At 36.6% G+C, this 24,426-nt stretch overlaps 1 protein-coding gene across 1 annotated transcript in view; it reads right to left on the bottom strand.

Moving 5' to 3' along the window:
* Positions 1-3,062: 3,062 nt before the first annotated feature.
* LOC111046193 (protogenin) overlaps positions 3,063-24,426 on the bottom strand; it is a 285,414-nt gene continuing 264,050 nt past the window's right edge. The window contains exons 12-19 of the mRNA XM_039433843.1: positions 18,729-18,861; positions 15,895-16,180; positions 14,888-15,018; positions 13,736-13,923; positions 12,772-12,952; positions 7,262-7,470; positions 5,334-5,456; positions 3,063-3,731 (exon numbers count right to left, since the gene is read on the bottom strand). Of these exons, the coding sequence (XP_039289777.1) occupies positions 3,336-3,731; positions 5,334-5,456; positions 7,262-7,470; positions 12,772-12,952; positions 13,736-13,923; positions 14,888-15,018; positions 15,895-16,180; positions 18,729-18,861 (1,647 nt within the window). The 3' untranslated portion in view covers positions 3,063-3,335. The remainder of the gene's footprint in view (positions 3,732-5,333; positions 5,457-7,261; positions 7,471-12,771; positions 12,953-13,735; positions 13,924-14,887; positions 15,019-15,894; positions 16,181-18,728; positions 18,862-24,426) is intronic.

Raw genomic sequence — 24,426 nt, 5'->3', positions numbered from 1 at the left:
AAAATTGTGTGCTGAATTGCTCAAAAATATTCCACTACAGAAAACAGTAAATGAACAAAATTAAACATATAATTTGGAATAACAAAGCATTCCAATATCAATTGAATTCAGTTTCAAGACCAGTTTTGGAATAAAACTTTACACATTCTTCAAGAGTCTAGACTCTCCAGAATGACAACACATAGAAAGGAGGACATGTATTATGTCATATTCAAATTTGGGGAACCCATTTGAAAAATAAAATTTGTAATAAACACAAAAATTAACAACAATTAGTTGTTCAATCATTACTTACTAATTTTAAACTAAAACTAATCAAGTAATTAAAATAAAACTCATGGAAATAGATTATGTTCTTCATATACCTACTGAGTGTGATTTTAGTTGGTTAGTAGACAATGATTACGTATTTAGAAGGTACAATTAAAATACCAATAATTACGATGATTGGACGCAGGAGAGACGTGATTTATGGGAACTGTTAACTGAGTGGAGATTTCCAGTCATATTTAGCGTACATAATAAAACTTTTACAAGTTAGATGATGACAATACAAGTTATTTCTACATACTAGCAGGTTCTAAAAGTATATACCTGCTCTGTTTCAAGTTCCCAGGATGGTTCTATCAATAAACATCATAGTTAGGATGCGATTTCAAGGATTATCGAATGTAAAGTTTCTTGTTCAATCGCTGAATATGGAGAGGATTTTTTGGACGATTGAGTTCTGAACATTTTCTGAAAAAGTAGGTACTGTAATTTAGTTTATGCTCAAACCGTGTCAGCATTATCAAATGAGTTTCTTTCGTCAAATTTTCAAGTTCAAAACAGAATTGGACACAAAGTGTTTTGTCCAATTATCAACAACTCGAAGTTCTTCATATTTTCCAGAAAATTCTACTGGATAGTTGTACAAAATGTATACAAAAATTAAAAAGTTATATGTTACCTCTCCTAACTCAGCGATTGATAAAGCAGCAATAATTGCTACTGTTAGTAGCACTGAGGCCTGGTTGCACAACAGCCGGTTAAATTTTAACCGTGATTAATTCCACGAGAACCAATCAGAGAAGCTGTATTTTCAAAAACGCCTTCTCTGATTGGTTCTTGTGAAATTAATCACGGTTAAAATTTAACCGGCTGTTGTGCAACCGGGCCTCAGTGTTTTAAAGTTAATTGCGATTGCTGATTTATAATGTGACTGAAGCAAACACTAAATATCAATTAATCAATCTCTTCAATGCACACTCATTGCATCTACACTTCAAATTGATTGAGATAAATTTGAAGCTCTCCTAGATGTCAATATAGGCACATCAATTCTCAGATTCATGTACATTGGAAAGATGAATTGAATTTATCTTAAAATAGCGATTTACGCCGATGATTCACGCAGATTTTGTTGCTGATGCAGGTGTTTCAACTGATGCAAATGAGATAGTATTATATTACTTCTCTTAGTGCAAACGAGATGGTAGATACTCCAGAAAATCTTTCAAAATCTACTAACTGTTCCTGATGTAAATGTACTACAATAATTTGTTCTTGCTTTTACTATTCCTGCTGTAATAATCCAGTTATTATTAATTCTATTTCTGTTTCTAATGCAATTATCTTGCACTTACTATTCTTAATGCAGTTACTCCTGTTGCAATCAATCCTTACTCAATTATTTCTGAACCATTTATTTCCTGATTATTTAGATCCTGATTCTAATTATTCCCGAACCTCTCATGCAATCGTTCTTGACCCGTTTATCTCTGATGCTATCATTCCTGGACTGTTTATCCCTAATGCAATAGTTCCTGAACAATTTATCCCTGACCATTATTTACTGATTCAATAACCAATTGTTCTAGAAGCAATTTACCCTGATGCATTTGTTCCTGAGGCAACTGTTATCCCTGAGGCAAGTTTCATTGCTACAACAACGTTTGTTCCTGAAGCAATTGTAGTCCCTGAGACATTACTTGTAATTACTGCAACTGTTCCCTGATACGAGTTCAAATCCTGCTGCAATTGTCCCTGATGAAATAGTAATTCCTGCTGCAATTGATCCGTGACGTAAATGCAAATCCTGATGCAACCCATGTCCTCCTGAGATGTAATTCCTGAGTAGTCTAATTACTGCAACTCATGTCCCTGAAGGAATTGTAGTAAATGCTGCTGTTGCTGATGCAACATTTGTCCCTGATAAAATTGTAATTCCTGCTGTTCCTGAAGCAAGTGTTCCTGCTGCAACCTATGTCCCTGATGCAAATGTAATTGCTGATGTAACGTATGTCCCTGATGGAAATGTAATTTCTGCTGCAACTGATGTTCCTGAAGCAACTGTTCTTGATGCAAAAGTAATTCTTGCTACAACCTATGTTCCTGATGCAAATGTAATTCATGTTATTCCTATGTAGTTGCTGCTGTTCCTGAAGCAACTGTTGCTGACGCGAATGTAATTCTTGCTGCAACCTATCTCCCTGATGGACTTGTAGTAATTCCTGCTATTCCTGAAGCAACTGTTGCTGCTGCAAATGTAATTCCTGCTATTCCTGAAGCAACTGTTGCTGCTACAAATGTAATTCCTGTTATTCCTGAAGCAACTGTTGCTGCTGCAACCTGTAACCCTGATGCAAATGTAATTCCTGTTATTCCTATGTAGTTGCTGCTATTCCTGAAGCAACTGTTGCTGATGCGATTATAATTCCTGCTATTCCTGAAGCAACTGTTGCTGCTGCAACCTGTAACCCTGATGCAAATGTAATTCCTGTTATTCCTATGTAGTTGCTGCTATTCCTGAAGCAACTGTTGCTGATGCGATTATAATTCCTGCTATTCCTGAAGCAACTGTTGCTGATGCAAATGTAATTCCTGCTATTCCTGAAGCAACTGTTGCTGACGCGAATGTAACTCTTGCTGCAACCTATCTCCCTGATGGACTTGTAGTAATTCCTGCTATTCCTGAAGCAACTGTTGCTGATGCGAATGTAATTCCTGCTATTCCTGAAGCAACTGTTGCTGCTGCAAATGTAATTCCTGAAGCAACTGTTGCTGCTGCAACCTGTGACCCTGATGCAAATGTAATTCCTGTTATTCCTATGTAGTTGCTGCTATTCTTGAAGCAACTGTTGCTGATGCAACCTATGTCCCTGATGGAATTGTAGTGATTCCTGAAGCAACTGTTGCTGATACGATTGTAATTCCTGCTGACCCTGATGCTGTTGCAACTGTATCTGATGCGCATACCTGTTGTGCCGATTGTGTGTGTCTGTGACTGAGAGTGAGTTGTGTGTGTACTAGAACGGCAGGAGCTTGCGACGGGGTGCCAGCCGCTTGTGCCGCACTCATCCGTTGGGCCCCAACATGATGAGGTGATGGTGACGGTGGCCCTCGTTCTCATGGAAGCCGTCATCGTCGTCGGCTATCATCCGTTCTGCCTTGCAGCACTTGACAGTCGCCTCGTTCTGTTGGCAACAGTCCAGCGCTGCTGTCAGGTGCCTGTCGTTTCCGTGCTGTTGGCAACAGGCTGTCAGATGCCTGTCGTTTCCATGCTGTTGGCAACAGTCCAGTACTGTCAGTTGCGTGTCGTTGAGGCTGGTGCTCTCGCCATCATCGTCCTCCTCGAGGGCGTCGACCTCCGCCTCTTGAAGGCCTCCACTGAGCAGACTGTCGCCCTCGTCGCTGGCCACGCGCATGCCCTCGCACGAGCCCGGCGATAGGTTGCCAATCGGCGAGTTGAACTGAAACAATCAACAATTGATTCAAAGTCAGATGTTGTCGATGGATCATACTGAACATGAATTGTAATACTCTATAGTGAGATTCAATAATTAACACTCTCATTATTTTCTTAGTCTATATTATGTAAATTCATCTATAATTTTGCTGTATTGTAAGCTATTGTAGATAAGTGTATAAGCCAGTATACATTGTAATCTACATAAATAAAGTACTCAATCAATCAATCAATCAATTCAAATTTATTCATACTCATATAGTAAGGTCCACGTTATAATGGCAGTGTAGGAGGATAGGAGAAAAGGGTTGCCAGATCTCAGCCTTGCCACCCAAACAGCTGATACTGGTATATCTGATGAATTTAACTGTTCATTATTGTTGAAAATAGTTAATCATATTTTATTTGTCAAGAAAATATATTTTTTAAAGATGTAATGATAAATTTTTATGATTGAGATTAAATATTTTGTCAATTAGTAGAGTTTATAAATTGTTGATAAACGATGTGGCAACATCGCAAAGCGTGAAAGAGATAGTGTCATCTGCTTTGTTTACTGTATGGTCATACAGTTGATTACATTATAATAACGTTAACTATTTGAAACTTTAGATAAAGTGTAAATAAACTGAATAAAATATAATTGACTATTCGAGTAGCTTGAATGAAGATGTAGCTTAATACAATTTTTAATAAATTGTATAATTTAATAAATTTGAATAATCAATTATTATCAATTTAAATAATAAGCACCTTATGCAGAGTCATTAGAAATATATCTTGTAAACTGGCTGCTTTGCTTCCAATATATATCAAAATGTCAGAAGACAATGAAATAATTCTGGTCAATTTTTTTAAATTAATATTATACAATAATAAATACGATCTTGATTCGTAACCTCCAAACATAACACAATAAGCAGACAGAAGTTTTGTGATAGACAAGCGTCATGTTGTGACGTCATCCGACTGGAGGTTTGGAAGAACTGTTCACAGTGATTTTCTCCTCGTTTCCAATACATTAGTTGGATAGAAGCATACCACGCAAAAAGTGGTATGAGCAGCAGTGTGGTGACTTATGTGTGTGCCTTATCAGAGCCATAGCTAACAGGGGTCTGGCAAACGACTCTGCAACGAACATCTATTTATGGACGAGTTGTTAACTAATGGCTCTGTTAACTATGGGTGACTTTATGTAGCGACTCTGCAACCGGGCAATAGACATTCATAGTGATATTCTCTACATTACAATAATATTATTATTTGTTACTGTATTAAAGAGTTGTAAATGTACTGAATCACAGTTTGAGCAGTTTTAATGAATGAACGATGTTGAGATGAAGCTTAGATAAATAAATTGGAGCTCCACGTTAATGATGTAAGTCTTCACGTTATAAAGTCGGTAGAAATGATAGGATGGCATAGTTGCCGAGTTTCTTTTTCTACCGCCTTCTATAGTAATAGCTGGGATTCAAGTTTATTCCGGTATATCTGATCGATTTAACCTATGAAATTTGTTTAACTTACTATGAAAACAACCTGTTTAGTCGAAAACTAACATTCTAATATTGGAACAGGATTTTACAAGGAGAAGTAAAAATATTACCTGAGGATTTTCTGTTATTCTGACACCATGATCACGTTCTCTTGTTGCATGTCCATTGGGAATTCGTCCATTGGTGAGTAGAGTCAGCTTTAATCCATTCACTTGATCTTGTGGGAAGCCACCCTGAAAACAATATTAGTCACGTTAGTTCCTCATACAACTAGCATACAACTTCTTACAACATATCACAGGACATTATCATGAAAGAGATATCTGAAAAAATTAATCAAGATATATTTCATACTGCATGTTAGTTAATCTATTGAATTCCTAGAAGTGGATGGTTAATTTGTTATCTACAAAACCTACACACCTTCAAAATTCTGGTGTGGCGCACTCACACAACTTTCCTTGCCGTTATGAAAATTGATCACCTGACGCTAGTGTTCCCGCGCATCTCAAGTCTACTATTCAAAGATTTGAGCCAGCTGGTGACAGGGCAATAACGCTGGAGACACACATGAGGTCTGCTATCTCTTCATAGTGAATGATTTAATAGAATCAACAATAATTTGCAATTGAATAATCACATTTTATCGAATTTAAAGCTTATTTTCAATTTTAGGTGAAAATGTTACTGAACATTAATTGTAGAGATTTTCATGCTCAATCTACTCCACTTGATTTTTTTTGTTTCAATTGTATCTGAAGCCTGATAATTGGGAATCTATCTGCATTGATGGGGCGGAGCTCCTGAAATTTTTACAGATATGGGACTTGTGGCAGTTGATAGAGCTTATCGATGACTATTTTAGGTATGAATTTGATCAAAATCGTTGGAGCCGTTTCCGAGAAAATCACGAAAAACCCTGTTTTTGACACCATTTTAGCCGCCATCTTGGATTGCATTTGATCGAAATTGTTCGTGTCGGATCCTTATAGTGAAAGGACCTTAAGTTCCAAATTTCAAGTCATTCCGTTAATTGGGAGATGATATATCGTGTACACAGACGCACATACACTCATACACACACACACACACCACACACACACACACACACCACACACACACACACACACACACACAACACACACACACACACACACACACACAACACACACACACACAGACCAATACCCAAAAACCAGTTTTTTGGACTCAGGGGACCTTGAAACGTATAGAAAATTAGAAATTGGGGTACCTTAATTTTTTTCGGAAAGCAATACTTTCCTTACCTATGGTAATAGGACAAGGAAAGTAAAAATGTGTAGATCTTGACAAAAATCAGCATCAAATTTTGAGCATAACGACCTATACCATGGGATAACTTCTATGTTATTTTTCTCAATGATAATATCTTCATTTAATTTCAACTTATTATTTTGAATTGAAGCGGCAACAAAATACTCAAAAGTAGTTTACTGCCTTGTTTAGTTAGGTTGGCAGGAATTTGAGTATCGCTTATCAAACTATAATGATGTCCACGTTATAATGGCAGTATTTGATTGACATTGGTGTTGCTAGCCTTGTCTATCATTCGACAATGCAGATGGTGTTATCCTTTTCTAACTCCACAACGTTGCTAAATCCGTTTTTAACAATGTAGAAATACATTTAATTAAGGCAGAGATTGGTCAACGCTGTTCTCCTATCTTAATTCTCTTTGTTTTTTCATATTGTTTTGAATTTTTTCTTTTTTCTATCATATTATTTGTATTTTTTTGTATTGTTATCTTGTAATAGAGAGTTAAGTGTAAGAGAGGACCGACTGCGCCCTAACTTCGCTCTCTAGGAAAATAAAGACAGTCACTCAATTCATTGCAATTCACTGCCATTATAACTTGGCCCTCACTATAGGCAAACTACTGCTGACTCAATAACTAGTATCTCCAGAACTTATTTTGAGCTGTATGTTTGTAGCGAGCACTAACGTTAATTAGTATCTCCAGATGTTATATTGAGTTCTATGGTTTTAGTGAGTGCTAACCTTGGTGTCAAGAGGTCCGGTGAAGCACTCCATTTCGTGCATTTCGTCGAAGGCGGTGGAGGGCGGCAGATAGAAGCCGGTGGAGCCGTTGGCGGCCGCCTGCCCGGTGCGGCAGATAGGCCCCGGCTTGGTGCACTTGTGTCGGTACACCAGCACTATGGTGCACATTATTATGCAGATGGCGCCAATCACACAGCCGATCACAATGCCTGCCGCAACAAATTACATCAATTTATGCAAACATTCAACCAAAATGGAAGTGGATGATATAAATAAGTCATATAGGAATATATGCAACGATTGGATAAAGCAAATCCAAATGAGAGTGGAACATTTTAGAAGTTGATGAATGAATAATCTTTTCACAACAAATTACATGGAGAAATTTATGCAACGATTGAATATGATCAACCGAAATGGAAGTGGAAAATGGTTGATATTAAGACAAAAATTACAGGAAGATATATAAAATTTTAATATAGATGGCGCCAATCACAAAGCCGATCACAATGCCTGCCGCAACAAGTTTCATCAATTTATGCACACATTCAACCAAAATGGAAGTGGATGATATAAATAAGTCATTTTGTCAAAAAAATCTACAGGAATACATGCAACGATTGGATAAAGCAAATCCAAATGAGAGTGGAACATTTTAGAAGTTGATGAATGAATAATCTTTTCACAACAAATTACATGGAGAAACGATTGAATATGATCAACCGAAATGGAAGTGGAAGATGGTTGATATTAAGACAAAAATTACTGGAAGATATATAAAATTTCAATATAGTCCACCAAAATGAATTTGGAATACTGTATTTCAAAAATTGATTCATTAACAGTACTACTTAGTTACTGCGGTGGCCACTCGTACCCCAGTCGGTACTTGGCCTCATCAACTAAGCCTCTCCAGAAGTTTCGGTCACTCGCGTTCTCCTCTTTTAGGCCCATCCTCCTCATATCTTTCCGGACCTGGTGCCACCATCTAGTTTTTGGCCTTCCAGCTGGTCTCCTTCCTATAGGATTATTCCTCAGTACACTGCTTGTCAGAGCGCTTTCTTATTTCCTCAGAATGTGTCCCGTCCACCGTAACCTTCTGCTTTTAATCTTTTTTTTTCAATTTTTTTCAATTCAAAACTTTATTGTTTCTTCCAAAACCAATACATTCAAAAATTTCACTTGAACAGCAAAAATACAAGAAACCAATCACCTGCAAGGAAAATCCTGTGCGCAGGTAAGAGTTGCCAACATTACATTAACAAAAAATAATAAGAAATTCAATATCATAATATTAAATGAAAGAGATGAAGAAGTGAAAAGAAGGAGAAAGGGAAAGAGAAAGAAAGAGAAAGAGATGCAAGAGTGCCAGCAAAACATACCTTGATAGAGAAAGATAATATGAATTAATCAAAAATTTTATCCTCTATTTTAGTGGTTATTATCCATTCAATAGATCTTCTTTTGAAAAATTTATCGGATCTACCATTGATATGTTCAATGAGGTAATCTGGAATGTTGTTAATCAATTTATTTGCTATGTAAAAGTATTGTCTTCTGCAAACATTGAGATCCATTCTTATGTTTTCAAATCTCTTTCTGGAAGGACGCAAATTGAGATTTGTATCACGGAAAAGAAAAAGATGTCTATTATTTTTAATGAAAATTATTAGGTTTTTGATATAAAGTTGACGGACTGTTAATACCTTAAACTCATTGAACAAATATTTAGTTGGATACAGACGAGGTTTACCTAGGATAGTTTTAATTAGGTGCTTTTGAATAATAAAAAGTTTGTTAAAATGAGCATTCAAAGCACCTCCCCAAGCCCGAATACCGTATTGTAATACCGATTGTGCATATGAGTAGTATATCAGCTTTGTTATGTTTACATTGTTCAGTTGTTTGATTTGATAAAATTTGTAAATAAGAAATCTTAGTTTTTTACACATGTTATCTATATGGGTGTTCCATCTTAGATAGGGATCAATTGTTATACCTAAATATTTAACATTATCTTTTTTATTTATTTTCGGACAAGAACATAGGTTTTCACTGTTGCAATTTAGTAAATGGATTTTGATGGTATTGAGTGACTGTGGTTGAGTTGATGCGTTTGGGGAGAAAGTAATGAAGACGCTTTTATCTGTGTTTAGAGTTAGAAGATGTTCATTCAGCCAAGAATGTACCACCCTCAAACCATTCTCAGCTGTGATTTTCATGTTCTCCCATGTGCGATCTGTGAAAACCAAAGCGGTGTCATCTGCAAATGATATGATGTTACAATTTCTTATTTTTAATTTAAGTAGATCATTTATGTAAATTTGAAACAGTATAGGAGACAGAACTGTTCCCTGTGGAAGACCATACTCGGAGAGCTTCTTAATACTAGTTTTATTATTAATCGTGAGTATTTGAAACCTATCAGACAGGTAGGAATGGAATAATCTTAGCGGCAACCCCCTAATACCTAGATGTTCCATTTTTTTCAAGAGCCTGGACTGAGAGATAGTATCAAAGGCTTTGGCCAGGTCTAGAAAAGTTGATAGCGTTTTATTTTTGTTATTGAAGTTATCTGTTACCAATTCCAAAAGTTTAGATATAGCATCTTCTGTTGATTTTCCAGCTTGAAAACCATACTGATTGACATTAATAATTTTGAATTTGTCCAAATAACTCACTAATCTATTTTTTAATAATTTTTCTACAACTTTCGCTAGATTATTAAGTAAACTAATTGGTCGGTAATTGGTAGGATTAGTTGGATCACCTGATTTATGAATTGGAACGATTTTAGCTACTTTGAATTGTTTTGGAAAATAGCCAATTTGAAAGCATTTATTAACTATTTTTTTCAAAGGTTCAGTGATAAATGGAGAAATTTTTTTGAGACAAGTAGAAGTTAGGGTGTCCATACCGGGAGAAGAACTAGCTTTTAAGGAATTTAGGGTGTGGAATATTTCATTTTCATCTGTATTGGATAGAAAGAAGGAATTATATGAAGGAACAGTAGAGTCAATATGGGTATGTTGTCTGTCACTGACAGGGCTATTATTTATCAATTTATCTGCATACAATTGTCCTATATGAGCAAAATGATGGTTCAGAATTTCAGAATCTATGTTAGGCATACCTGTTTTACGTTTGGTATTCAATAAATCATTTATGCATTCCCATGTTTTTTTAGAATTTCCTCTACACTGATTTAATTTGTTATTGTAGTAGTCATACTTGCATTGCTTAATCATGTTATTTAAAGTGTTTCTATAATTAATATATTGGGTTTTGAGAATTATATTGAAAGGTTGTTTTTTTAGTAATTGATGCATGCGGTCACGATTTCTTATGGAAGTAATAAGACCAGTTGTGATCCAGGGTTTAAGAGGTTTCATTTTGTGTGATAAAGTTTTGATGTAAGTAACTTTCTTTATTTCAGTTATTAGTATATTAACAAAGAGATCCACGGCATCATCAACATCCGAATCAATTAGGGAATCTACATCAGACCAGTTGTAATTATTCAAATTTGTAGCTAATTCTCTGAAATTAATCGATTCTTTATAATTCCTCATTGTCAATTGTGGTTTCTTTACAGTCTCTTCTATACCCAAACTCAAACAGATTATAAAATGATCAGTTATACTTGTTTTAATTATTGCGCCAATAGAACTATTAATATAATTTGAAGAATTTCTGTAGAAAATATGATCTAAGCAAGATTGTGAGCCATTAACTACTCGAGTAGGTTTATTTATGTAAGATTTAAAGCCGTTAGATGAAAGTAAGTTGAAGTATTCATTAACAACGTTTGAGTTACGGTTTAAATCTATGTTTAAATCACCAGTTATAATTATGTTTTGTTTTTTAATCCCATTCAGGTAATCAATACATTCATTTAAACTATTGATAAAAATATTTAAATCTGAAGAAGGTGATCTGTAAATAGCTACTATGGTTAATTCAATATTATAATTCAGTAAGGACATATCGAGTATTAGAGAGTTAGCTTCAAGTATTTCAAAGTTTATAAGATTGATTTTATGCATATTCCTACTAAAGACACAGATACCGTCACATTTATTAAGTTTGCCAGGTGCGCTATGAACAGAATAATCATTAAGATTGTAATTAAAGTTGTTTTCATCACTCCAGGTTTCACTAAGGACGATAATGTCAAATGCAGTTTTACAATTTTGTATAATATAAGAAAATTCATCAAAATTCTTATTCATGCTTCTGATGTTCATATGACAAATATTGAAAAGATTTATATTTAATTCATCGATGTAGTTATGAGGATTAAAATCGAAAACATTATCAATCTCATGAGTTTCGTAAGACTCCTGTAATAATTCATTATCAAAGTTGTTTACCAATACCATAGATAAAGAGTACGAAGGAAAAGAGGTCAGAGAGATTAGTTTAGATAGAGAGAAACTAGAAGATAAAAATAGAAACTAGAAGTGTTCATAAAAAGTGAGAAGAGTAGAGTTTATGAAAGAAATACAGCGTTCAGTTATCTCGTTCACACATATCGTCACATTTTCAGTAATTCACTTGAAACCTCTGTTGGAGACAGTTACTTGAAAACTATGTTTATCCTATTCGAATGGTTTAAGGTCATCTTCACTCGAAATTCGTTTCACTGGAGAGTCTTGCTGTTTTCGAATTAGAATCTTCGTGTCTTTAACCCATACGTATGCCAATTTATTGTTCTTTTTCAGATCTTTAGCTTTATTTAATAGAAATTTATTGTAAGCAGTGAGATGATCATTTAGGAAGATGTTACTAGGTGGGAGATTGCAGTTCAGGTCGCTAGTTTTCAGGTGTCCTTTTGCCTTTGCCGCACTTTTCCAATTCATTTTAGCCGATCTGGAAGTAAAGCGCACTATTACATTTGTTTTGTTTTTAGCAGAGGGAACCCTATGAGCAATCGAAATATGGTCCCTTATGAATGGAGTGTCAATTGCTTTGGCAACGGATTCAAGCAAAGTGTACACGTTTTCGTTTTTCGTTTCCGGAATCCCTACAATCTCCAAATTGTCCTTGCGAGAGTGTTGTTGGGTTTCATTAATTTCTCTGCGAAGTTTAATATTTTCAATTTCTAGTTTATTACACCTATCTTTAATTGATTTGTTTTCCTCTCGCATAGATTTCAACGAAACCTTCGAAGCTCTCAACTGCGACTTTAGAGTAGACAATGTTTATATTCAATGATAAACTAAGAAGAAATTGAACCAAAACTGAGTTTTCTTAATAATACGTTTACTAAGATACCAAGTCTCTCTTCATTTGTTGTCTAATGTTTCTCATGACCATATTTGGAATGTTGGGCGTGTCTAATCTCGGCCAATGACAGTAGAGCTCAACTCCCATTGGTCGACAGCTGATGGCCAATCGTAGAGCTTCAGTCACATTATTCTGCTGCTCAATGTTAAAGCTTTCAGTTTACTAGAGATTTTAATAATGGTGTTATAAACGAAATTTGAAACTTTAGATTATCAACTCACCTAGGATTTGATCAGGTTTTCGATCAGGTGTAGTCTCAGTTGATTGGTCGGAGATAGGAGGCAGTTTGCGGCCGATTTTCGAGGGAATTGTGATTTCCAAATTTGGAGAAGGAGGCCCCGGTCCTGCCCCACTACTCGCCCATATTTTCAAAGTGTAACGGTTATTCTTCAATGATGTCAACTGTTGAACAGAAAAAAATATTATGGCATAAATGATAATAGGAAAGAAACAAAGAAACACATATTTTTTTAAACAATCACTTAATTCCAACCATAAGAGCCTCAAGTGAACATTAAATTATGACAAAGCTAATATGAAGGTTTCCTAATATGATTATAAAATACATTTGTTTAGAGCTAAACAATATAACCAATTATGTACAATTCTTTCGTTATTCTTTATTGATTGATACAATAAGTACATCATCAAAATGATAGGGAGAGAAAAAAATAAGGTAAACTTGTGCTATTCCTCACCCAAATTTAGATAAGGCTACACATAGTCCGAAATAAGTCTTGTAGTTGTTCACTTCACAGAATTTTCGGTCCTTCATAATTATTATTTTCACAACGTAGATAAAATTTACAGCCGACATTTCTAAAGTGAAACAGTCATTCAAAGTTGTTGAATACGTCAATTCCTCTATGCTAAAATATCTAAAACCATCAATCAATGGTTCATATCAATGTCAATATCAAGCTTAATCAATGTTAATTTAAAAAGCTTGATCAATCTATTCCATATTTCCGTCAATATCAAGCTTCATCAATGTTAATTTGAAAAGCGTGATAATTTTTTTGATAAATTTCCGTCAATATCAAGATTGACGCCAACAAAATTGGAAGAGATATATCAACATATCCCTTATTATTGTTTGATGATGGTTGTTGATAACAATTTTTTTCTAATAGATACTGAACTTAATATATAATAATTAACTAACTGAATAAATAAATAACTTACGTTTGTGCTTAGCTTAGATGCAGGTACAATAGTTTTAGTCCAGTCGGCGATAGGTTGGGCGGGGTGTTGAGAGTAGGCGAGGGTGTAGTTGACAATGACTCCATTCACTTTCAAAGGCTCTTTCCACGAGATGCGCACTGTACTCGAGTTCATCAGCTTCCACTGCACGTCATGAACGGGACCCGGCACTAACAAAAAAACACAAATCACATTATTAGAATAGCATCAAATATAAATCGAATAAAAAATAATAGAATCAAATCGAATAGAATAGAATCAAATATAAATCGAATAAAAAATAATAGAATCAAATCGAATATGATGTGTCCTGTTTCAGAGGAGAAAAGATTGCAAGCCTGAAAAATTAACAAGAAAAAACATGGAAAATAAAAACATCGTCATGACATAGAATGGACATCGTCAATAGACATAAAAATGAAAATAATAATAATAAAGTGAAACAGTCATTCAAAGTTGTTGAATACGTCAATTCCTCTAAAAAGGGTAGGCCATTTTCATGTTCAATTTTTATAGAACTGCATATTTGGACTTATTTGTAAAGAACAATAGCTGTGGTAGTTCCTGGTGGATGAACACATTTTTGGCTTCAAAATATAAAGTGAGTACAATACCACCTAACTATACTTGAACTATTCTAACAAACAAATCCCACATAACCTAACCTACCCTACTTGACCTACGACTACCTATCAGTTTTATTGGAATTTCCAATTACTTGATAATTTTTATATTCTTAATTCGAAGGACAGCGAATTTTTGTGTTTTTTCTTATCAGATTAACATCCTGAATCGATTGTAACCAATTATTTGATACCAGGTAGGTGGGTGTATTTGAAATTGAATGTCTCCCCGGAAAAACGATACAAGCGCCAAAATTTGAATACACAATTTTTTTCATGGAAAACATTCCTAGTGCTCTTGCCTATTATGTACCGTAGTGACATCTATTGATAAATTTTATAACTTTTACTAGTAGTTATTGGTGGGAGAAGTTTGAAAAATACTTTTAATATATCCAAAAAATCAACATTGAAACGCTTTTTAGTTGTTGTAAAATTTGAGAAATGGCGCTTGTAATGTTTTTCTGGGGAGCCATTCAATTTACGAATTGAAAATATTTAATGTACTCACAATCTTCGAGTGTTCGACACTCGAGCTTCTGACTGTATTCGCTGTGCCTGTTATTCTCGTCGTGCGTCCTCACTTTCAACTCGTACAGAGTGTATGCCTTCAGACCAGTTATTTGAACTCCGGTGCTTGTACTGGAACAAACGAAAATAGATGATGAGATACAATCACGAAAATCACATTTTTATAAGGGATGTTGAATATGATTTTTGTTTTACATAATTAAGCACAATTCACAATAACAATACGATTGAAAGTCACAGCATTCAGCAATAGATCAATGTCAATATAATTTATAAGAAGTGTTTACATAACCTCACTCATATCAATTTATTATCAAAATTTTCAAGAGAAACAGCTTTGGTTTATTCTTTGGCTCTCTCCCAATAAAATGAAATATCAGTCACACAGTAAATAGCAGGTCCATGGAATTAAGAGAGAACAATTCCAATAAATATTTATAACGGTTTTCAAACATGAGGAAAAATTTTCAAAACTAATATATTTTTAAAGGAATTATTATGTTATTTGCTTATTAAAGGAATTATTGTGATCAGCAGCTTTATACACTCAACTGCCTGGGAGTTATCAAACATTTCTGGTTATCAGAAAATGTTTGAAGCCAACAAATTGAGAAAATGTTCAACTTTAATATATTATACAGTGAGTTTTTTTCTGGCACTAAGTTTTGTGAAATTACTCAAAAATCTATAATGGTGATTTGAGTGTTATATATGTTTTATCTAGTTTATTGTCCGTCAAAATTTAAATTTCTTAGTTTATGTTGTTTTTGACTAAAAATGAACTAGATTATAGAAGAACGTAATCATAATTCTTGAAATCATCATAACCCTATTTCGGACTTTTTTAATGTTATCTAAATTTGGGAGAGCAATAGTACAAGGTGTACTTAGCTTTTTCTCCCTATATCATCAATACTAATTCATAATTAATTTATGATTCAAAATACACAGTTATTAACAGAGTTATAACACAGAAACAATAAGTACCTGTTTAAAAAATAGATAGAAGAGTTGTGAAGAGGTAGAGCGGTCTGCACCAGGTGGTAGCTGATTGTGTAGTGGGACACGTTGGCGGGTGGGACTGACCCCACCCACGTCAGGTTGATGGCGGTGGGTGACACGGGCTCGGCAAACAGGTGGGTGGGGGCCGGAAGTGGCATCAGCACCGCTTCGCCCGCCTGCCAGGCCCAGGTCTGAATGGAGCGAACGGCTGACTCGCCTTCGACTCCCTGTGATATGCCACTCATCACCACTTCGTACCATGTTTCCGGTTCTGGAAGAAAAAAATAAGATTGAACGGAATTGAATAGTTATCAGCTGTGGTGACAGTGAATGAGCGATTTTCAGCTCTAAATTTTTTCATTTATTTATCACATTGTGTACAAATACTTAACATGAGGAAAGGCACAACAGGTTCATGCCCAAAACTATCCCATTCCCAATTTATACTATACCATAGAGAAACAATACCATAAGTAGATATCCCATGGTATAAGGTGTTTATGTCGCAACTTTTACTGTTATCTCAAGCCGATTACTGTCGATTATTGTCAATATTTACTGTTTTGTTGGGGTTAGAGTGTATGAACGGCACAATTTGAAAGACTACCAGCGTCACACAGCTGCATGGGAAAGAACTACGTGAACTATCGGCTTGAGATAACAGTAAAAGTTGCGACATAAAAGCCCTATCCCTATACCATGGGATATCTACCTATGCTTTTGTTTCTCTATGACTATACTGTCCAAATCAAAATGTTGGTTATGTCACTATAAATTTTCAAAATACAATTTACACTCTTCAATACTCAGATAAACATTTTCAAATTCATTGCATTGATTTTTGTGTCCACTGGCTTTATTATCAAACCTTCAAAATTAATTAATTTTTTCCAGATTATTCTTGGAGTAGAAAAACCTTCTGCATAAACAGAAATTTGGACATAAACTGGAAATTTAAACTATATTTTTGAATAATTGTATTAGAAATAGTAAGGGATATTATGAATATTATGAAAATATTAGAAAATAAACATAGAATATGAAATCTATTCCAATAAAAACAAAAAGCTTGGATAGAATATTAAATCTATTCCAATAAAAGCAAAAAGCTTGGATAGAATATTAAATCTATTCCAATAAAAACAAAAAGCTTGGATAGAATATTAAATCTATTCCAATAAAAGCAAAAAGCTTGGATAGAATATTAAATCTATTCCAATAAAAGCAAAAAGCTTGGATAGAATATTAAATCTATTCCAATAAAAACAAAAAGCTTGGATAGAATATTAAATCTATTCCAATAAATGCAAAAAGCTTGAATAGAATATTAAATCTATTCCAATAAAAACAAAAAGCTTGGATAGAATATTAAATCTATTCCAATAAAAGCAAAAAGCTTGAATAGAATATTAAATCTATTCCAATAAAAACAAAAAGCTTGGATAGAATATTAAATCTATTCCAATAAAAACAAAAAGCTTGGATAGAATATTAAATCTATTCCAATAAAACCAAAAAGCTTGGATAGAATATTAAATCTATTCCAATAAAAGCAAAAAGCTTGGATAGAATATTAAATCTATTCCAATAAAAACAAAAAGCTTGGATAGAATATTAAATCTATTCCAATAAAAGCAAAAAGCTTGAATAGAATATTAAATCTATTCCAATAAAATCTATAAGCTAACTGTTCTCACAAGATAAAGTCATGACTGGAATTCAAAGGCAAACAAACAACTGTTTAGGAAAAATAGGAACAAATTTTATTTCTTCGCGGAAGAAAACCTATTTGAAAAATTGACATTTTATGATATCAATATAGAATCATTCTATCTCTTATAGCAGTAAATTATAGTGTTTATCTTTTCGTTCTCAAAATGTTATAGTTTTTTCAAAGTTTGGAATTTTCCAATTATTTGTAATTACGTAACAGCCTAAAAATATTTCTAAATTGAATAATTAATCCAATTTAGAAATATTTTTTAATTAAAAAATGATTTTTGAGTGTTTTGAATGGTAAATTGAATGTGTAGCAATGTTGAAGTGAAACATAACCTAGCTACATTTTTGGACTGTTGTGTAAATTAGAATTGGAAGCGTTTTGGGCTTATAAGCCTGTGCTACTTTTCTGTAAGTTGTGTAATTCTGTTTAATTTTATTTAATAAATAAAATAAATTCATTCGGCTTTTTGCTGGTGGGGAGTCCTTTGCGGGGAGGCCTCACATGGACAGAATATTAGTTAATTTTAGCCGTCAATGGGCCGACTGTCCACACTTCAGCCGGGACCGACAATTTTACTTGCCAATCCGATAACAAAGGTGGGATTTGGCTGAAAAATGTTCTTTACATCCGGGTGTGAACCCGGGATTTCTAGGCTGTTACGTAAACACTATATCCACAAAACCACGAGTCACCACTCCGTAATAACTATAATATAATAAAGGGAAGAATTGGCTCATACACGTACGTTATGAGAAATTCACGAATGACGCATATCGTCATTCTTTTTTCTGTATTATATTACCACGTACGCATATCTGTGGTACTTTTCTGTAAGTTGTGTAATTTATTCTTAATGATTAAATAAATAAATATCAAGTCTGAACTACTGGACTGATTAAACTTGAAATTTTGCATATAGATTCTTAATTTACCACGGAAGGTAAAACGCCTATTTAAAACTCTTCAAGATTTCAGTACCGTAGGTCAAGTTTTCAGTTTGCCAAGTTTTTAATTATACCCTTGCGGAGCACGGGTTACCTGATAGTCACTTTAAAAAATAATAAGTTAGATTTGAGTAGACACCAATGACACTTACCAAGATCTGCTAGCACATGTTCAGTTTTCCTGGCATCTATCAGTTCAGGTCCCAACAGTTCTCCATTCTGCTTACGATAGGACAGATGGAATCCATCGACTTTCTGCTGTACAGGCTCCAAACTCCATTTCACCTGATCAAAATCAACACACAACTATTAGAGTATTTATAATATTGTGGTTTGAAGAATACCAAGTACAAACCAAATCAAGTTTTATTGTTCACATCGGTACACATCAAATAATTTCTCAGCTTCTCACCAAAGATGAGGACATAAGGAAAAGGTGGAAAGAATATTATTGTCATCTCCTCAATGAAGAATTTCCAATTGAGACACTGCAATCTGAACTGCCGACAATGGGGCCAATTCCGTCCATTTCAGAGGAGGAGGTAAGGGTAGCTCTCCATGAAATGGCCACAAACAAAGCTGTGGGGCCAGATGAGATCCCAGTGGAAGTGTGGAAAATGCTGAATGACACAGGGGTGAAATTTATTACTGGGGTCTTCAATGCGGTGCTCAGTGAAGGAATTCCAGATGAATGGAGGAGAAGCTACATTGTACCATTCTATAAGAACAAAGGTGACGTTCGTTTGTGTAAAAATTTCAGAGCAGTGAAACTCATCTCTCATACATTTAAAATTTGGGAAAGAGTGATGAACAGACGCCTGCTGGGAGTAACATCGGTGACAGAAAATCAATGTGGCTTTGTTAGTGGTAGGTCCACTACTGATGCAGTGCACTCTGTCAGAATCCTTATGGAAAAACACAGAGAAAATAAAGCAGACTTGCATTTAGTGTTCATTGACCTAGAGAAGGCATTTGATAGAGTGCCAAGAGATTTAATCTGGCAAGCATTGAGAGCACAAGGAGTCCCAGAGTACTATGTAAACGTGGTAAGAGATATGTATCATGGAGCTAAAACAAAGGTCAGGAGCCCGGCTGGAATTGGTGAGGAGTTTAGTGTGGAAGTTGGGGTTCATCAAGGTTCAGCCCTGAGCCCACTCCTCTTCAACCTTGTCATGGACTACCTCACTAGAGAAATTCAGCATCCACCACCTTGGGACATTCTTTATGCGGATGACATTGTTCTCATAAGAAAAACGCCAGAAGAATTACAACAGTCTCTTGATCTGTGGCGTAACAGCCTGGAAGCAGCTGGCCTAAGAATTAGCAGAGAGAAGAGGGTCTATATGCACTGCAGCTTTGGTGACAATGATGATCAGGCGCAGGCACACATACAATTGCAAGGTACTCCACTCCCAATAGTTACTCAATGCAAATATTTAGGCTCCATAATCAGCCATGATGAGTAGTATAAAAAGGGCGACTCTGGTGCACAAGTGCACCAGAGTCGCCCTTCACCACAAGGTCATCCAGGTCAACCACCCTAACCTCAAGGTCATCTAGGTCAACCACACCCACCTCAAGGTCATCTAGGTCAACCACCCTAACCTCAAGGTCATCTAGGTCAACCACACCTACCTCAAGGTCATCCAGGTCAACCACCCTAACCTCAAGGTCATCTAGGTCAACCACACCCACCTCAAGGTCATCTAGGTCAACCACACCTACCTCAAGGTCATCCAGGTCAACCACCCTAACCTCAAGGTCATCTAGGTCAACCACACCCACCTCAAGGTCATCTAGGTCAACCACACCTACCTCAAGGTCATCCAGGTCAACCACACCCACCTCAAGGTCATCTAGGTCAACCAGACCTACCTCAAGGTCATCCAGGTCAACCACTCTAACCTCAAAAAAAAAAATAAATAAAAAAAAAAAAAAATTAAAAAAAAAAAAATAAAAAAAATAAAAAATTAAAAAAAAATAAAAAAATAAAAAAAAAAAAAATTAAAAAAAAAAAATTAAAAAAAAAATTAAAAAAAAAAAATAAAAAATAAAAAAAAATTAAAAAATTAAAAAAAAAAAATTAAAAAAAAAAAAAATTAAAAAATTAGAAAAAAAAAAAAAATCGGAAATAAATGGGAAAAAAAGGGAAAAAAGGTTGGGAATAAATGGGAAAAAGGGAAAAAAGGGAAAAAAAATTTCCCTACTGATCTTGAACTGCCCGCCGGTCGCCCCCGCCGGTCACCCACCCGCCACTGGTCACCCCACCGGTCGCCCGGCCGCCGCCAGTCGGAAGAAGTATCATATTCTATATAATTTAAGTCTTTAAACATAAATCCTCTATGGTGTAGTGGTTAGCAAGTCAGCTTTCTGAGTTGGAGGTTCTATGCTCGAATCCAAGGCGGTAAAGGTAAGTATTAAAGGTCAGTATCAACAGAACCAGAGGATATATTTTTTGTATGTAGTGGGTAGATTGGCCCACTACTGCCAGTCATCCCGCTGCCAGTTGTCCGGCTGCCACCGATCGCCCGGCCGCCGCCGGTCGCCCGGCCGCCACTGATCACCCCGTCGGTCGCCCCACCAGTCGCTCCACCATCGTCACCAATCGCCCCACTATCACCGCCAGTCGTCCCACTATTGCCACCAGTCATACCACTATCGTCACCAGTCATCCCACCATCGTCACCAGTCGCCCCACTATCACCACCAGTCATCCCACCATCGTCACCAGTCGCCCCACTATCGCCGCCAGTCATCCCACCATCGTCACCAGTCACCCCCACTATCGCCGCCAGTCATCCCACCATCGTCACCAGTCTCCCCCACTATCGCCGCCAGCCGTCCCACTATCGCCGCAAGTCGCCCCACTATTGCCACCAGTCGCCCCACTATCGCCACCAGTCGCCCGCCGCCGCCGGTCGCCCCACCACCGGTCGCCCGGCCGCCGCCGGTCGGCCACCGCTGGTCGTCCGGCCGCCACCGGTCGCCCGGCCACCAGTCGCCCCGCCAGTCGCCTCACCGGTCGTCCGACCGCCACCAACAGTCGACCTGCTGCGGCTGGCAATTGTCCCGCCGGCTGAGCATGAGCATTCTGAGCGCAGTCAGTGGCACTCAGAATATACTTATAGCTAAACTATATCTAAGGAGATGGTAGGTAATAAGTAAACAGTTTGGAATACAATTAGCTATTTATTGATCAATTCAACATCCATTTCATTGAAAAGTTTACTACAAGCAGGTATATCTCTGTTCCAAAATCCAAGTTGTTTATCATATTGAGTGTGCAGAAAAGTGATGTATCCATGATGTTTCTCCTTGGTCCATGTCGAGCAGGTGATGTCCCAGGTAGTAGACTCCTTTTCCAGCACTAGTCCTTGGCAAGTCTTCTATGTTGTCTGATAGTCTTCGGATGATATTCAGTGATACCTCTAGAACACTGTTTCAGCTAGAGACAATACCCTGTCATTGATGTTGAATCACCTCACAACCTCTTTCCTTCAGGTAATTGATGCTCCTTCGAGTCAAAAGTATAGGTGTAGTAGTATTTCTCACCACTACATCATCCTCCTTTTCCTCTTCCTCCTTCTCTTCCTCTTCCTCCTCTTCCTCTTCCTCCTCCTCCTCTTCCTCCTCCTCCTCCTCTTCCTCCTCCTCCTCCTCCTCCTCCTCCTCTTCCTCTTCCACCTCTACCTCATTGTCCTCCTCCATATCAGTTTCCTCTTCCTCATCTTCTACATGATCCTCAACCATTTTCAGATCAAATGGGGAGATTGATGGTAAATTTGTCTCACCATAGTCGGCCCACTTTGAGAATAGGAGTACCATTATCTCTATTGTTCTAGATACACAGTTGATCAATAAAATGTCTATTCTCCACAGATGATTCCAGCACAATGAATCTAATCTGCTATGTATCCAATATATATATACATATTTGTAAAGCATTATGATTTTGATTGTACCTCAATATAATGTCTGAGGTGTTGCTGTTCTCTGCTTTCTCAAGTAAAGACCTTGGCAAACCTTTGATCTCTGCTGTCTCAAGTAAAGACCTGTACCAACCTTTGGTTTCTGATGTCTCAAGTAAAGACCTCGACCTCCTTTCATTGATTTTTTCTTCGATGGTTGAATCTTTTGTTTCTTCCCCTTCTCAACCACCCTGCTGACTTCCTTCAGTGATCTTTTCATACCTCCCCCAAATTTTGCCTTAGCCTTCATAATGTTGGTGACTGCTAGTGCTGCAGCTTTTCCAACACCCCCGCATCATCAGATCTCACTCTGTCCCAGGCTCTCTCTGCCAAGATGCTGTCTGTTACTGCTCTGCTTGCTGTATCACCACTCTTGGAATAGGCAATATCATGCTCCTTGCAAGCCTGATCAAGTTTGTTGATTCCTGGATCACCTTGTGCTAATCGCTTCTGAAGTTTTGTTCCTGGTCCACAGTATTGATAGCCAGGGATATGAAGTTCAACTGGTAGAATGTCAATTGCCTTATTAACTATTGTACCAGCAGCTCCCTTGATAGCTGCCAGAACACCTCTTCCTCTATAGATCTTCTGACTTTTCTCCTTACTAAAATCACGCCTTGGGGCAATAGATCCTCTCCCAGTCACTTGTCTCCCAGAATGTCTTTGACCACCATCTCTGCTATCATCCAAAAGGCGTTTGATTGTATTCTTATACTTAGCTTTGTTGTAGTTAACAATCTCACCTCTTGGATCATTGTTCTGTCTATGCACATTGGTCCAGTTCAATATTTCTCCATAAGCCTGTCTGTCAGCAGATTCAACTAATGCACGATTTGGATTCTTCCTGAAAATCAACTCACAAAGTCCCAATGTAGCTGTGAAGGTCTTTTCTTCCTGATCTATAGGGTCAGTCAGCACAATTTCATCACCATTCTCTCCAAAAGTTAAATACTTATTGCCTAGGTAGTAAGCATTGTCTCTCACTCTCGGCCCAAAAGTGTCATCAAAATCGTCATTGTCCTTGCTCAATGATCCTCTAATTTAATCAGCTACCTGTTTTCCAGCTAGATCAGTTTGATCAAGGATATTCTGAACTGTTGTACCATGACTTTCATTCAATAATTGTTCAACATTCTTATCATCATCCTGTCCATCTCCAGACAGCTCCTCATCACTGCTATCATCATATCCTCTACTCATATTATACTCCTCACCCTCATCCCCTTCAAATGCCTGCTTTCCTGCTTTCCATAGTTGCCGTCCAACTCTTGAGGTGCCTGCCATTGGACTTGAAACTTCTCCAGTTCCATATGATTCAAATGTTGGTGACTCTTCATCAATGCTGGAGAGTTGGAGCTTATGTTTTGCTTTACTTGCACTAGTAAGTCCACGCCTTGTATATGTGGCATCTTTAACAAATGGTGTTGTTGGTGGAGTAGGATATGTGTGATGTGTTGATGCTGCTGAGAAAGGACGATGTTCTGAAGATAACAACTCTGGCTTGGATTGTCTCTGCCTGCCCTTCACATGCCTGGAGCGCATTTTTATTCTAGGCTTCAGATACCTAGGACGCTTCTTGGATGCTCTTGATGGTGGTAGTTGTGGTTGTTGAACTGGCATCTGTTGGAAGGTTTCGACTAGGTTGACTAGTGGCTCAGCTAGAGGTTTGAAGTGTTCCACATGTTTCTCTTCTGCAATCCGTCTACCCAGCATGATTTCCTTATGCCTCCTTTTGATTTCACGCTTCAACCTAGCAATCTCCAATATGGTAGGAGCAACCTCCTCCAATGTTGGCTTATGGTTCCTTTGTTTGATATACATACTGGTCAGTGTTTATCAGTATACTGAGGTCTGAGAGTTTGAGCTCCGCTATTTATACATT

Source organism: Nilaparvata lugens, chromosome 8 (genome assembly GCF_014356525.2).
Source record: "Nilaparvata lugens isolate BPH chromosome 8, ASM1435652v1, whole genome shotgun sequence".
Classification (NCBI taxonomy): domain Eukaryota; kingdom Metazoa; phylum Arthropoda; class Insecta; order Hemiptera; family Delphacidae; genus Nilaparvata; species Nilaparvata lugens.
This window is presented reverse-complemented; position numbering and strand designations above follow the sequence as displayed.